Here is a 14,861-nt window from a genome sequence, read left to right as displayed (position 1 = left end):
AGTCGCTGAGCTGCCCAACAGGTGGCAGGATGGCTCAGCTTAAAAAAAAAAAAAAATTACAAATTTGTAGTTACAAAATAGTCACGGGGATGTAAAGCATAGGGAATCTAGCCAACAATATAGTAATAACTATGTATAGTGCCAGGTGGGTACTAGACTCATCAGGAGGAATCACTTCTTAAATTATATAAATGTCTAACCACTATGCTGTACACCTGAAATTAATATACAATAATATGGAATGTCAACTAAAATTGAAAAATTAACAAGGGAGTAGGGAGAAAAAGGTGAAGAGGAAAAATTTTCAGGTATAAAACAAATACATCACGGGGATGTAACATACAGCATGGGGAATATAGCCAATAATATTGTGATAGCATAGTACAGTGTCAGATGGTTGCTGGACTTATGGTGACTGCTTCTTTAGGTATATAAATGTTGAGTAATTATTTTGTACACCTGAAAATAATGTAATATTGTATGCTAACTATATTTTAATAAAAATCTTAAAAAAATGAAAATCATTCATAGCTCATCCAGAATCATAGGGCCTATACCAATACTGGAACCTTGAAATCTTTCTACCTCCTTTCTGCTAGTGTTTGGCCCTAGTGCCAGGTCTAGCAATATTCTCATCTTCTGCCAAGTTTGCCACAGAAGCTGCCTTTGCCATGGCCTTGCTAGGGAGGAAAACATTTTCCTCTATGCTCTTAGGTTCAGTCAGCAGGGGCCTGTGAATTAAACTGACAAAAGATAGATTGGCAAGAGAAAAGACAGATTTTTTTAATTCATATATGTATAATATATGGTAGAATTCACAAAAAAATGTAACTTGAGGAGGCGGTTATAATTTGGCTTATATATTTTATTGTACCATCTTAATGGAAAATTGAGGAAGGGTAGAAGGGGAGTTACAGGAAAACAAATGACTTCTTAATAGGGGTGGGGAGAAAAGGCACTTATGCAAAAAATAAATTTTGAGAAAGATAAATGGGCCCTTAGGAGGACTAGGTGGAAGTTTTGAGACAATGTCTGTTTGGGTGTGGTGCCTACTTGTAGTCAATCTTCCCTGGTCTCGGGGAAGAGATTTATGACTACTGAATTCTTTTGGGAGGCTCAGCACTTAGATAAGGGAGTTTAGGGAATAAAAGAAGTGTATTCTCAAATGCATTCAGCTCAAAATAATTTGTATGCTGCAGTGGCTACTCTGGACCCCTTGAGCCTTATTCCAAGGAGTGAATGCTGATGATAAGACTCCACTAATTACTGTGTTGTGATTACTGCTGGTACTCACCATGAATCCTTCTTTTCCTACTAATGCCTACAATCCTCACCTCTCAAGCTGCTGGTACCCAACGCCACACCTCACAGTGAAAACGAACCATCTTCCCCTGCTTGCTCATTCTGGTCCTGCCCCTACCCACTGCTGCTCAGGAACCACTGTGGTCTCCACTCCTGAAGCCAATGTTACTAAATCTCCAGATACATGTTAAGAGTTCTTCCCACCAGAAGTGTGGCTTCATTCTCTGGAGTGAGAGCTCCCCCTGTTGAGAGATTTGGACCAAGTCTTACAGACTAGGGGAAGACTGTTAAGTCTTTCAGTTTTGAGATTCCAACTCAAACTAGCTTAAGATAAAAATAATAATAATAATAATAATAATAAGTTATTGGCTTGCAGAATGGCAAGTCTAGAGAAGATGGATTCATCCATAATAGTTCCAAGTCACGTGACTTCTCTCTTTCTCCATCTTCTGCCTTTGCTTACTTAAAACTCTTGGCTTTCTTCTTTCTAACTCTTCCACCAGCCAACACAGGCTAGGTCTAGGGCACATCCTTGGGTTCTCAGATGGGAGGGAGAGTTTCTTAGTTTATAAAATTCCAGAGGAGGATTCTGATTGGTTCTAGTCGAGTCACTTGCTCATGCTTGAGCAAATTATTGTGGCTGGAGTAGAAAGGGTTCCATGATTGGCAGCCCCAGGAGGATCAAAAGGAGTAAGGAAGATAAGTTCTAAGGAACAGAATGATATACAAAAAAAAACAACAGATGTCTCCTACAACCATGTACTGATAAATACCGAGGCTCCTATGAAAACACACATAACCTTATTCTAAAATGGGCAACGGACTTGAATAGACATTTCTCCAAAGATATACAAATGGTCAATAAGCACATCAAAAGATGCTCAGTATCATTAGTCATTATAGAAATGCAAATCAAAACCACAAGATATCATTTCATACCCACTAGGATGGCTATAATGAAAAAGTCAGATAATAACGAGATACCATGTGACCCAGGAATTTTACTCCTGTATAGATATATAGATATCTCCAAGAGAAACGAAAATGCACAAAAATTATAAACGTTCATAGCAGCATTATTCATAATAGCCAAAAGGTGTAAACAACCTTTTGATGAGTGGAAAAATATATTCATATAATGCAATATTATTCAGCCATAAAAAGGAATGAAGTACTTGATACATACAATATGGATAAACACTGAAAATATTACGTTAAGTGAAAGAAGCTAGTCACAAAAATACCACAAGTGATTCCATTTACATTAGATGTCCTGAATACTAAATCTATAAACAGAAAGATTAGTGGTTGGCTAGCGCTGGAGGAGCTGAGAGGATTGGGAGTGACAGATAAAAGGTAGAGGGCTTCTTTGGGGGAATGGTAGAAATGTTCTCAAATTGCCTGTGGTGATGGTTGCACAACTCCAAATATACTAAAAACCATGGAATGAACACTTTAAAGGGGGGAAATATATTATACCCCAATAAATAAATAACAAGGGTGGGTTCTGGACGTCCTGTACTTCCTTTGGGGGCCTCTTGAGAGATGCAGAAAACTCAATTTGAAATGAGACAGATTGAGTTTCAATCCTTTTACATCCTAGCAGTTAACTCCATCTTCAACAGCAATTTTGGGATCCTGGAATGGCTGTTGTGATTTTTTAAAATACGTATTAGGGTTAATAATGTATAATGTCCGATACACAGTAAGTAGACGCTCAATAAACTCTGTTGTGTGTATACATCAATGCATACGTACATATGGACGCGAACATATTGGAGACGTTTTGAAGGAACCGGATCTGGAGGGCCGGTTGTAACCGGTCGGCCGTCGCCCCCCAATGTCTCTCAGACTCTGGAGCGGTGAGGCAGCAACACAGACCACGAATTCTGAGGTGAAGAAAAAGCCCCCGCGACCCCAGGGGCGGTGGATGGAAACCTGCAACCTCTGCTCGCACCGCCCCGGAGAGGAGAACAATGCGCTCAGCCCTTGCACGCGGAGGCTCGCCGTGCCACGCCCAGGGCCGGGCCTGGGCCGGGGCCTGCTGGGAAATGTAGTTTCTCAATCTCCGCCTGTGCAGCCCGCTGCTCGGTAGCCGAGGCCACGTGCAACTACAAGTCACATCACGCTCCGCGAGGCCTTGATAGTCCGGCTTTTGCAGGGAAGGGAGTGGGGCGAACATGGCTGAACGCAGCCGGGGCGACCCAACGTGCAGCGGGGTGGGCAGCCGGCAGGACACGGCCCCTAGCAGTGGCGGCTGCAACTTTCCAGAGTACGAGCTTCCCGAGCTAAACACACGCGCTTTCCACGTGGGCGCCTTCGGGGACCTGTGGCGTGGCCGGCTGCGCGGACAAGGGGACTTGACGTTGAAGGAGCAGCTGGCATCCGTGGGGTGCGGAGGGATCGCCGACTCCAGCCGAGAGGATGCCGCGGTGGCCCGGGATCTGGGCTGCAGCCTGGAGGCGGCGGCCGAGCTGAGGGCAGTTTGCGGGTAAGTGTGGGGCTGAGGGGCTCTTGCCAGCTTGGGGCCCACCGGGTGCAGCCTCACTCCTGCGCTCCCCCGAGACCCATCTTTGGGAGGGCCTGTAGTTGACTCCTGCTGGAGATTTCCTGGAACACCGGGACTGTCAGACTGCACAATTTCTACGAGTTGGAATGAAGGGACGAGAAAGCTGCATAAAAGATCAGATTTTCTATTCGCTAATTTTTGAAATGCTTGTTCACATAGAAAAGCAATCAGTAGCACTGACGTGTGCCTGCCATTGACACACGCTTTGACAATAGAGAAGGTGAGGCCGGAAGGAGATTTAACCGGTGGAGTGTTAAAACCTTGATTAACTGGTTTCTTTGGGGAACGTACCGGGAATGCTATTACTGAAATTTTTTCCAAAAGCGCCTTATTTGGGATGAAATACAAAAAACTTTTAAAAAATATTTTTCTCCATTTAACACAGGATGCCCTCCTTCAGTCAGTCGGCCGTATGTCCTTTTCTTTATAGAATATCCTCATGTAAGTCATGGACTTGAATTCTGGCTGCCTCTGAGCCGCCTGCTGGATTTTATCTGACTTATTAATTATTCGATGATGTCTTCAGGACGCAACCCTGACTCCACGGACAAGATGCATGATTGCTTTTCCTTTATATTTTTGTTTTAGCCTTGATAAACTGAAGTGCCTCGAGGAAGCCGAGGATCCAGAAGTCATCCCAGAGGACACTGCCTTAGTGACGTTGGGGTAAGGAGGATTTTGCTTTTGTTTTTTGCTATTCGTTTCAATATTTTTTTCAACATTGTATTACTCCAAAGTTGTATGGTATTGTCATCCCACCCCCTAAATTCAACCATTGTTAACATTTAGCCGTGTTTACATCACCTGTATGTGTTTGAGATTCCTGCTGTGTGTCTTTTTCTATTGGTGAACCATTTAGTAAGTTGCAGGCATTATAATATACTTTTAAATACAGAAGCATATAGATCCTAAAAGCCTCACTCTCTTACATAATCAGAGTAGTAGTATTACACCTAAGAAAATTAATAGTAAGTACATACCTCTAATATCCAGTTCATATTCAAATTTGTTTATTTTTAAATGTGTTTACAAAGGTACAGTTAATCTACGTAGATTTCACTTGCAAGCTAAATACTCTGATAATGCTTCTCACACTATGTAAATGACCAGTTTTTTGTTTTGTCTTTTAATTTTTGACATATCCATACTTCTGTAAAGTAGGATGAAAACGAATTACTAGAAAAATGGAATTAAAAGACAAACAATAAAAGTCTAAGAACTTAAGGCAGGCATTCGAGTCTGCCTTGGTTTGTAGTAACTGCCAGATCCGTTTCCCTTCCCTACTGCTGATATTTACATCGGCAACACTTGGAGCCCTATGAAAGGGTCCAGTCTTTTGTAGGTCCTGTGTTTTCTCCTGATTTATCCATCACCCTATCACCTGAGCATGCTCGTTTGCTAAGAAATTGTCAGTGGCTCTACCTCTCTTCTATCGACAAATTTCAGACTCTCTAGACATTTGAAGCCTTCTACATATAGCCCAAATTTGCCTTTCTAGATTTATTTTCAACCACGTTCTCTTTCAAATGGCTCAGGATGCACATGGCCCCTCCCCCTTCTGAAACCTACCTGATCTTTGAGACCCTAAGATTACTTTCTTTACACATTACTACAACCCATCTCCTTTCCCTTAGGGGAGAGATGCACTTGTAATGTCTGGAACTCTTCTAACATTTCTAAAGTCTTTGAAAACTTATTAGGAATCCAAACTCTTTCATCTATGTATTGCTTTTAAGCTTATTGTATTGCCTTGCTCCAGTTGCTGCTCTTTTACTGTTGATAGATTGGTTGAATTCTTCTAAACTTGCACATTGGATTGTCTCACTCTTCCTTAAAACTTTTCAGTGGTTTTTAGGCAAAAGCCCTGAGTTTTTAAGTAGCTCACAGGGGCCTCTAAAAAATGGACCTTGCTGATCTTTGCAGCTCTGTCTCTGCAGTGCTCCAGCCACACTGCAGTGTTTTTCAGTTCCTGGAATGTGTTCTCTCCAGGCCTTTGCCTAGAACACTTACTCTTCCTCATCCATCTGGTCTTGCTGGCTTCTGCTCGTCCTTTGTCATAGCTGAAGGATTAAAGACTATATAGATCCTTGGTTTTGCTTATATAGCCCCCATACTTCTCTGTGGAAATACTGATCACACTTATAATATACCTGTTTAATTTTCTATAGCTAGACTGAAAAGTTCCACAAGTTACACTGTCACACACACTGCTACTGCTGTACCCCCCGTTCCTAGAACTTTGGCACATAGGGAGTCAGTAGTTATAGAATGAGTAGAATAAATGAATTTTTTTTAAAGATTTTATTGGGGAATTGGGGGAGGGGACAGACAAGTTGCTGTCCTTTTATTCTTCAGTCTAGTTGTGGAGGAGGTCGCTTCACTGGCCCATGTTATTGTGATTATTGCACTCTTCCTGGTTGAGGCAGACTGGTCACCGGCCTCTGGACGGCTGTTCACAGCGGCTCTTGGCAGCTCACACCAGTTGCCGGCTGCTCACGCTACCTGCTGGCCACACACGGTAGCTTATCGCAGCCCACTGCAGCAAGGGCTGCAAACTATGCCGTCATGGGAAAAGTCATGATGTATTTTTTTTGCGGGAGACCAGCTCCCACAGGTCCAGGGGTTCCCTCAGGTGGAGACGGCTGGCATCGGCAAGGAAAAAGAGGTTCCTCTCTTTTTCGGAGACTCAGGAGCGCTTTCAAGAATTAATGTCTCACTTTATTTTTATAGCATGTCCTTTTTATACTGGGCAGGTAACTATTTACATCATTGAGCTGTTTTTCCCCAAAGTTGTTTTTTCCAAGTTTAAACCTTTACCCATTAGGAAATTGTTTTCTACATAGTTTCAATGTTCCTTCCTTCCCAGGGTCTATTTTCCTTAGAAGTTTGTTTTTCTCAGAGTTTTACTTCCTCACGATATTTCTATTACAGGGTGAAGGCGGATCTGTTCTATACTAATGACTAACTTATCCTAACAATGTTTCAATTTCTACCAGTAATGGCCAGAGCTGAGTTCCTGCCTTGGCATTTAAAGGATGTTTACTACTTAAGCAATTGTTTCAAACACTACTAGCTAAACATCATCTTAAGAATTATAAGGTGCATAACTTGTCTATCACTAAGAATCTATCACTAAGAAACTAACAGTAAAACAGAATTATCATAATATGTCCAAAACTCACTTATTTGGTTAAAGTAAATACAACAATCAATATAAGAAGGGGTGTCAGATCTTTATCCTACTGGGGGCATCCAAAGGGGAATTTAAGTTTTCCAAAACATAAAGCAGTATCTGTTTCTCAGTCAGAGCTTCAGAATTTGTCACAATTGCGGTGTGCTAGGCCATGTCAGACACTGAGGTGCAGCCGGCTCCCAACATTTTTTCTATGTTTTATATGCAAAAATGCATCATGACTTTTCCAACGACCCAATATAATCTAATGTAAAAGGAGTTAGTACAGCATTCCTCAGCTGGGATTATTTTGATGTACTTTGAAACTATCTTTAAAATATGACTAATATTGGGCCGGCCGAGTGGTGCATTGGTTAAGAGCTGGCTTGGGACGCCAGAGGACCCCGGTTCGGATCCCACATATGAGGACCAGTGACACTGCCCTCTACAGCTAAGATGCTGAACAACAGCTCAACCTGGAGCTGGGATGCCGTGAGTCACCGGCGACGGTGTAGGCTGCAGCCATTGCTGCAGTGGGTTGCCATGGGCTACCGTGTGTAGTCAGCAGCCAACGTGAGCGGCCAGCAGCCAACGTGAGCGGCTGTCCAGAAGCCTACGACTGATCTGCCTCCCCCAGGAAGAGCGCAATGATGGTGCCAACTTGGGCCAGTGAAGCAACATCCTCCACAACTAGACTGAAGAACAAAAGGACAGCAACTTGTCTGTTCCCCTTCCCTCAATTCCCCAACAAAAAACAAAAAACAAAAAAATTAAAAAAAAAATACAACTAATATTAATCTTAACAATGCTGCAAATTAGAGTTGTGCCTAAAGCCAAAATCTGTATCTCTTCACTCTCTTTCTCTAAACCTTCCTTCTCCCCACAAATAACTTAAAAACATAAAAATAGAAACAAAACCTAAGTATATAACCCATTTAATATGGCATAAAATAAATTTCTAGAACTTTTTGTCTAACAAAGGAGCTACTGAACTCATTTTATGCATGTAAAGGGGAAAAAGGCAGTTGGTAGAGATTGATCTCTCTTGGCATGTACTGCTCTTCCTAATCCATAGCAACCTAAATAAATGAAGCACTTTTGAAAATTTTTGACGACTTGAGAAGATTTTAATTCCTAGGAGTAGGAAAGAAAATTGGTACTACATGGGTGCTACTGAAATGTATCTGTCATCCCGAAAGCTTTAGCAACATTACTTTTAATAAAATAGCAATTTCAGTTAGTCTGCCCATCCCTCTTGATTTCTCCAGTCAGAAAGCACTGTTCACTGCACCATTTAAAGGATGAAAAAGAGAAACTTCAGAGTCCTGTAAGAAAAAGAGAGCCACAAAATTGGAGGACTCTTAACCTACGACCAAAACAAACAATTAAAAAAGAAACCACTCTAATATACCAGGGCTTTGTTAGCATGACAGAATAAATAAAATAGCCAACTTTATAAAACAAAACTATAGGAGATGTAAGGAAACAGCTAGAAATGCACTAATAATAAGACACTTTAATATGCCAATCTCAGCACAAAATCAAATGGTAAAAAAAAAAAGATAAAAGCTCTAACCAACATGGTATGTCTTGTGGAGATATATATATATATATATATATATATATATATATATATATATATATATATATATATATATATAAAATTTACGTCCTGATAATAGAGACCTTGTGGCACATTCACAATTGATTACATATTGGGTCATAAGTGAAACACCAGTCTCTTCCATAAAGTAGAAATACTACAAACAACACTCTCTGATCACAACATAATAAAATTAGAATTCACTAACAAAAACTAATTAGGCTGTTCCATGTGAAAATTTTTAAGCTTATTTTATTTTATTGGGGAACTGTGTGTTTCTCCAGGACCCATCAACTCCAAGCCGAGCAGTTGTTTCAGTCTAGTTGTGGAGGGCGCAAGTAAGTGGCCCAGGTAGGGATCGAACCGGCAACCTTGGTGTTATGAGCCCTTATTATAATCAACTGAGCTAACCGACCGCCCCTTTAAAACATATTAAAAAACACATGGACAAAAGGGGACAAACACTGGAATTAAAGAACTTTTAAGAAATAATGACATTGAGGGCCGGCCGAGTGGTACGTTGGTTAAGAGTTGGCTTGGGACGCCAACTCTGAGAAGCAGGGCCCAAATTTGGATCCCACATGTAGGCCAGTGATGCTGCGCTCTCTACATCTAAGATGGTGAACAACAACTCAACATGGTGCTGGGCTGCCGTGAGTCGCCAGCAACAGCGTAGGCTAGTAGCTGGCAGCTGGCGTGAGCGGCCATCCAGTAGCTGGGGACCGATCTACCTCACCCGGGAAGAGCGCAATATACCAACATGGGCCAGTGAAGCAACGTCTTCCACAACTAGACTGAAGAATAAAAAGGACAGCAACTTGTCTGTTCCCCTTCCCCGATTCCCCAATAAAACTTTATTTCTTTTTTTTTTTTTAATGACATTGAAAACACATATCAGAATATAAGGAATACACTTAAAGCACTGATCAGAGGAAAATTTATTGCTGTGACTATTAAAAGTGAAAAAATAAAAATAAATGATATAAATTTCCAGCTCAGAAATCTAAAAAACCAAAAAAAAAAAAAAACCAACAAAGTAAACTAAAAGAAACTATAAGGAAGGAAAGGATAGTGATATAAGCAGGAATTAATGAGGAAAAAAATAGAAAAAGGATGGATCTAATTAAAAGCTTGTGTTTTTTGAAATAATTAACAAAATAGGTAAATTATTAGCTGACTTCATTAAGGAAAAAAATGGAAGAAAGCACAAACATACAAAATGAGGGAGAAATAACCATTTACAATAAATTTTTGAGATTATAAGAGGCTACTTTGCAGACATGGGCAAACTATAACCCACTGACTAGCCACCTGTGTTTTTCAAGGAAAGGTTTATTGGGACAACATATTTGTCTGTGGCTGCTTTTGTAATACAGTGACAAACTGAGTAGTTGTGAAAGAGACCATGTGGCTCACAACCTAAAATAATCACTATTTGGCCTTTTAAGGAATGGTGTGCTGATCCCTGCTCTACAGAAATAAATTATATGAAGTATCTATAATAGGCAGTTTCATAGAGACAAAAAGTACAACAGAGCTTCCCAGGGGCTGGGGGAAAGGAGAATGGGGAGTTATTGTTTAATGGGTATGGAATTTGTTTTGGGGTCCTGCAGTGCACACAGCTTCCCCAGTGCCCAGCTTCTGGAGTACTCACCAGTCATTAGCACCCCTCACCCAGCAGCCTCCCCTGCTACTCCACTCCTCTCAACAACTCCCTTCAGCAGCTTTTCCTGGTGCTCTTAAGGGTGGATTTCCAACAGGATTTACTGATGGGGCACCATAGCAACTTCTCTGTCATTCAGTGAGTCACAGCCGTGCCCTCTCCAACAAGGTCTGGATCTCAGTCCTAGGGGGAGAGAGAAAAGGGACACTTCTTGGGCACTCTTTCTCAGACCAGGGAGCAGGATACAACTTTTATCTATTATTTCTGTATTCTCCAGCATTCTCCTTGCCAATCCCTCATTAATCCAGTCCTCTGTTAAAGTTAACAATTCTTTAGGTAAAGCTTTCTGTGTCCCAATAACTTTAATTCTTTTCTCCTAATTGAACTCAGACCGATTCAGAAAGGAATATTAAAAAATACACAGGTACGGGCCGGCTGAGTGACTCAGTTGGTTAAGAGCTCGCTCAAGAGTTTGAGCTCTGAGCAACAGCGGTTCGAGTCCAGCCCGAGCTGAGCAGCCGCTGAGTTGCCAACAGGTAGCAGGATGGCTCAGCTAAAAAAAAAAAAATACACAGGTATCTGCTTATCAGAACAAAAGAAATGGGAAGGATAAACCAGAATTATAGAGATTGGTTGCCCACAGCATGGAGAGTAGGAAAGGGAATAGAAACAGGGTAGTAGGGACAGAAAAGGAATGACACTTCTTTGAGTACATATATTTTTTATAACGCTGACTCTTAGAACCACAAGTAATGTTGCACATGTCTTTCGTATACCTCAAAAGTAAAAAGACAAAACCAACCAGGATGTGGGTGGGGCACCCAAAACAATACAAAACCAACAAGTGAGCCTGTGTTACAAATGAATAAGAATGGGGAGGAAAGAACTAATCTGAGCTCTGTACTAAAGCATGGCTTGATGGAGTGTTGTAAGGCTAAAGACTGAAAGAACTGTTCATGAAATAATGTTTCTCATGGGGGTGTCGGTTAGCAATTCCGAAACTATATTTTAAAAAGTTAATAGATTGTAAGTAATGGGAGTTGGGTTTCTCACCTGTGGAGAAAGAAGTTATAAACAAGGAAAGGTTGAAGGTTAAAATAAATGCTGTGGTTTTAATTTGGGGTTGGAAATGTCAGTATTAACTCATAATTTTAAATACATACCAGAACAATACAGAAATACAGATATTTGTTTATGTGTGGGTTAGTATACATATGTTTCCTACCTTTCTCTGCTGAGAAGCCTGGAAGCAGTGACTGCAGTAACAGTGAGAATGCCTAGTGCCCAGATACGGTCTCTAAACACCGCTCTCTAATATAGGAACCAGGGCTCCTAGGAAAAGTGCCTGATTCCAGGGCTGAGATAGGGAAATACAGGATGAGCCCTTGAGCATTTTAGGGTGCCAGAAAGTAAGGAAAAGTTTTTTTAAAAAAGATGATGACTTGTTGAAAGAACAGGAGCCAAATTGAAAGAGCTCCTAATGATCAAAGCTAGAACAATTTGAGGAACAAAATAATGACATTATTAGATTATTAACCCTTAGAATAAAATACAGGGGCCATCTGGGTGGCACAGGTGGCTAAGAGCACAAGCTCTGAGCAACAGTGTTGCTGTTTCGATTCCCACATGGGCCAGTGAGCTGCGCCCAAGCTAAGCTGCCAACCGCGGCCGGATGGCTCAGGTGGTGAGAGCATGTGCTCCTAACAACAAGGTTGCCAGTTCGACTCCCGCATGGGATGGGGGGCTGCGCCCCCCCCCCACAACTAGATTGAAAGCAGCGACTGGACTTGGAATTGAGCTTGCATCCTCCACAACTAAGATTGAAGGACAACAACTTGACTTAGATCTGATGGGTCCTGGAAAAACACAAGATTCCCCTTCCCCAATTCCCCAACACTGTTCCCTTCCCCAATTCCCCAATAAAATCTTTTAAAAAATACATATCTATGAGTTCATGCTAATATAAATGATCAAATACATCAATAAATGGGAGGAAATAGACAGATCTTCCTCATATCAATGAATAAATGTAGAATGAGGGAAATAGGCATATACTACAGTGATAAATGTTGCAGACAAAAATATGAATGCAGGGCCGGCCGAGTGGCTCAGTTGATTAAGAGCTCGCTCAAGAGTTTGAGCTCTGAGCAACAGCGGTTCGAGTCCCAGCCCGAGCTGAGCAGCCGCTGAGCTGCCAATAAGTAGCAGGATGGCTCAGCTAAAAAAAAAAAAAATAAGATGAATGCCAAAATTCCTAGATGAAAGTTTGAGAAACAAGATTTGCATAGTTTCAAAGTATCTCCCCCAAATACTTACCAGGTATAAAGGAAAAGTATCATTTTAGTGTAGGAACCTTGCAGACACGAACCTAGCCAAGGTAAACATCACCAGAAATAAGACATGTTCTTAATATCATGAACCTCATGACCCTACAGTGAAAGGACAGAATCATTCTTGTGGTATATAAAAATGTATAGGCTTATTTCAATGGTGAGGAAACAGCACTCAAACCCAAGTTGAAGGACATTCTACAAAATAACTGATTCAAGCTCTTCAAAAGTGTCAAGATCATGAAAGACAAGCAGAAATTACAGAACTGTAAAAGACTGGAGGAAAAGGGAGAAATAAATGCAATGTGGTGTCCTGCATAGGATCCTGGAACAGAAAAACATTCAGTTTAAAAATTTGTGAATATCAAAAAATACATGTAGTTAATAATACTGTATTAATGTTAATCTCCCAGTCTTGATAATTATTCTATAATCGTGTAACATGATAGAGGAGAAGCCAGGTGAGAGATATAAGAAAACTCTATTTTTGCTGCTTTTCTTTAAGTCTAAAATTAGGTCAAAATAAAAAATTAAATAGTAAAAAAGTTTTTGAAGCCCCATTAAAGATTGTTGAATTTTAATTTTTTTTGTATCTATAACAGAGTTAGAAAGAAGCTTTTGGAACATCGGGAAGAAACCATAACGATAGATCGGGTCTGCAGACAAGAAACATTTGCTTATGAAATGGTAAGAGTCTCATCTTTTTTACCTTTTCCCATGACACAATAAATTGTCATTGGGTGAGTGTTAGTGATGAGTGTATATGGTGACCTTATGTTGGATATGCTTAGTTGAAAGCAAACGAGAGACACTTCGTTGGAACTGGAAACTAGTAAGAGAAAGACCCTCAGAATTCAAGTGATGGCATGTTTTATTCTCAGATCTCTGCCTTTATTTTTGTGTTTAGTTTGGTCTTGCTGTGTTAGGCTAAATTCATGCCTTTTCAGCATCCTATTCCTGGAATTTTTTGTTCTGCTTCTGATTTTGGTTTAACTTAATCGTTTTCCTGGCCCATTATCTCTTATATAAAACCCTCAGAAAAATTTAAGATGATAAGTAATGAGGAATTAAGTATTAGTAGACATGATGGGTTTATTAGTACATAGTCTTTAGGACCTACTATGTGCCAGACAGTGTTGGGCACTTAATAGTGTATAAGGGCATCTTTTGTTTCTTCCACTTTTCGTGTGTTTGATAAAATTTATATAACATTTACTCTTTTAACCACTTTTAAATGTTCATTTAAGTGGCATATGCAATCACAATGCTTTGTAACAATCACCATTATTTCCAGAACTTTTCATCATCCCAAACAGAAATTCCATACCCACTAAACAATAACTACCCATTCTTCCTCCCCCCAACCCCTAGTAAACTCTGTTCTTTTTGTCTGCATGGATTTGCCTACTGTAGATATTTCATGTAAGGAGAATCATGCAATATTTGTCCTTTTATATCTGGCTTAAAGGTTCATCTGTGCTGTAACATATAGCAGAACTCCATTCCTTTTTATACCTCTTTCCTTATTGAATGATCTTGGCACCTTTGTTGGAAGTCGGTTGTACATAGGTTTATTCCACTAGTCTGCATGTCTGCCCTTACCCTGATACCACATTGTTTTGATTACTGTAGCTTTGCAGTCATTTTTGAAATTTGGAAATGTTAGTCTTCCAATTTTGTTCGTTTACAAGATTGTTTTCACTATTCATGGTCTCTTGAAATTCCATCTGAATTTTAGGATGGGTTTTTCAATTTCTGCAAAAAAAGAAAAAAAGCCATTGAGGTTTTCATAGGGATTGCATTGAATCTGTATATCATTTGGGTAGTATTGGCACGTTAATAATGTTAAGTCTTCCAATTCATGAACAAGAGATGTCTTTCAATTTATCAAGGTTGTCTTTAATTTCATTCAGCAGTGTTTTGTAGTATTTTTTTGTATACAAGTCTTTTATCTCCGTTAAATTTATTAAGTATTTTATTCCTTTAGAATCTAAAGGATGCTATTTTATTTTTTTATTGTGAAATGCACATTTTTTAAAAATTAGTTTCAGTTGTACAACACAGTGTAATAGTTATACTTTTTACCCCTCGAAGTGACAAACCCTCTCCCCCAATCCACCGCCCCACTTCCCCCCGACAATATCATACATATCTATTACAATTCCCTTGACTCCACTCCCACACTATACTCCACGTCCCATGACTATATATATATTCACTTA

The 14,861-nt window shown here is 40.2% G+C and overlaps 1 protein-coding gene and 1 long non-coding RNA gene across 3 annotated transcripts in view; one reads left to right on the top strand and one right to left on the bottom strand.

Annotated features, from left to right (window-relative positions):
• The first annotated feature begins 3,443 nt into the window (after positions 1-3,443).
• Positions 3,444-14,861, top strand: part of SNAPC3 (small nuclear RNA activating complex polypeptide 3) — a 25,763-nt gene continuing 14,345 nt past the window's right edge. For both annotated transcript variants that reach the window (XR_002126440.1, XM_019664434.1), the window contains exons 1-3: positions 3,444-3,793; positions 4,460-4,537; positions 13,242-13,326. Coding sequence is in view for 1 of the 2 variants with exons in the window: in XM_019664434.1 (XP_019519979.1) it covers positions 3,483-3,793; positions 4,460-4,537; positions 13,242-13,326 (474 nt within the window). In the remaining variant the exon portion in view is untranslated. The remainder of the gene's footprint in view (positions 3,794-4,459; positions 4,538-13,241; positions 13,327-14,861) is intronic.
• Positions 8,149-10,781, bottom strand: LOC109394402 (uncharacterized). The gene is made up of 2 exons (XR_002126441.1): positions 10,301-10,781; positions 8,149-8,368 (listed from the first exon to the last, which is right to left on the bottom strand). It is a non-coding gene; the product is annotated as an uncharacterized LOC109394402 (long non-coding RNA).

This window comes from Hipposideros armiger, unplaced genomic scaffold (assembly GCF_001890085.2).
Source record: "Hipposideros armiger isolate ML-2016 unplaced genomic scaffold, ASM189008v1 scaffold_422, whole genome shotgun sequence".
Lineage (NCBI taxonomy): Eukaryota > Metazoa > Chordata > Mammalia > Chiroptera > Hipposideridae > Hipposideros > Hipposideros armiger.
The sequence above is the reverse complement of the archived record's forward strand: the minus strand, read 5'-3'. Positions and strand labels throughout refer to the sequence as shown.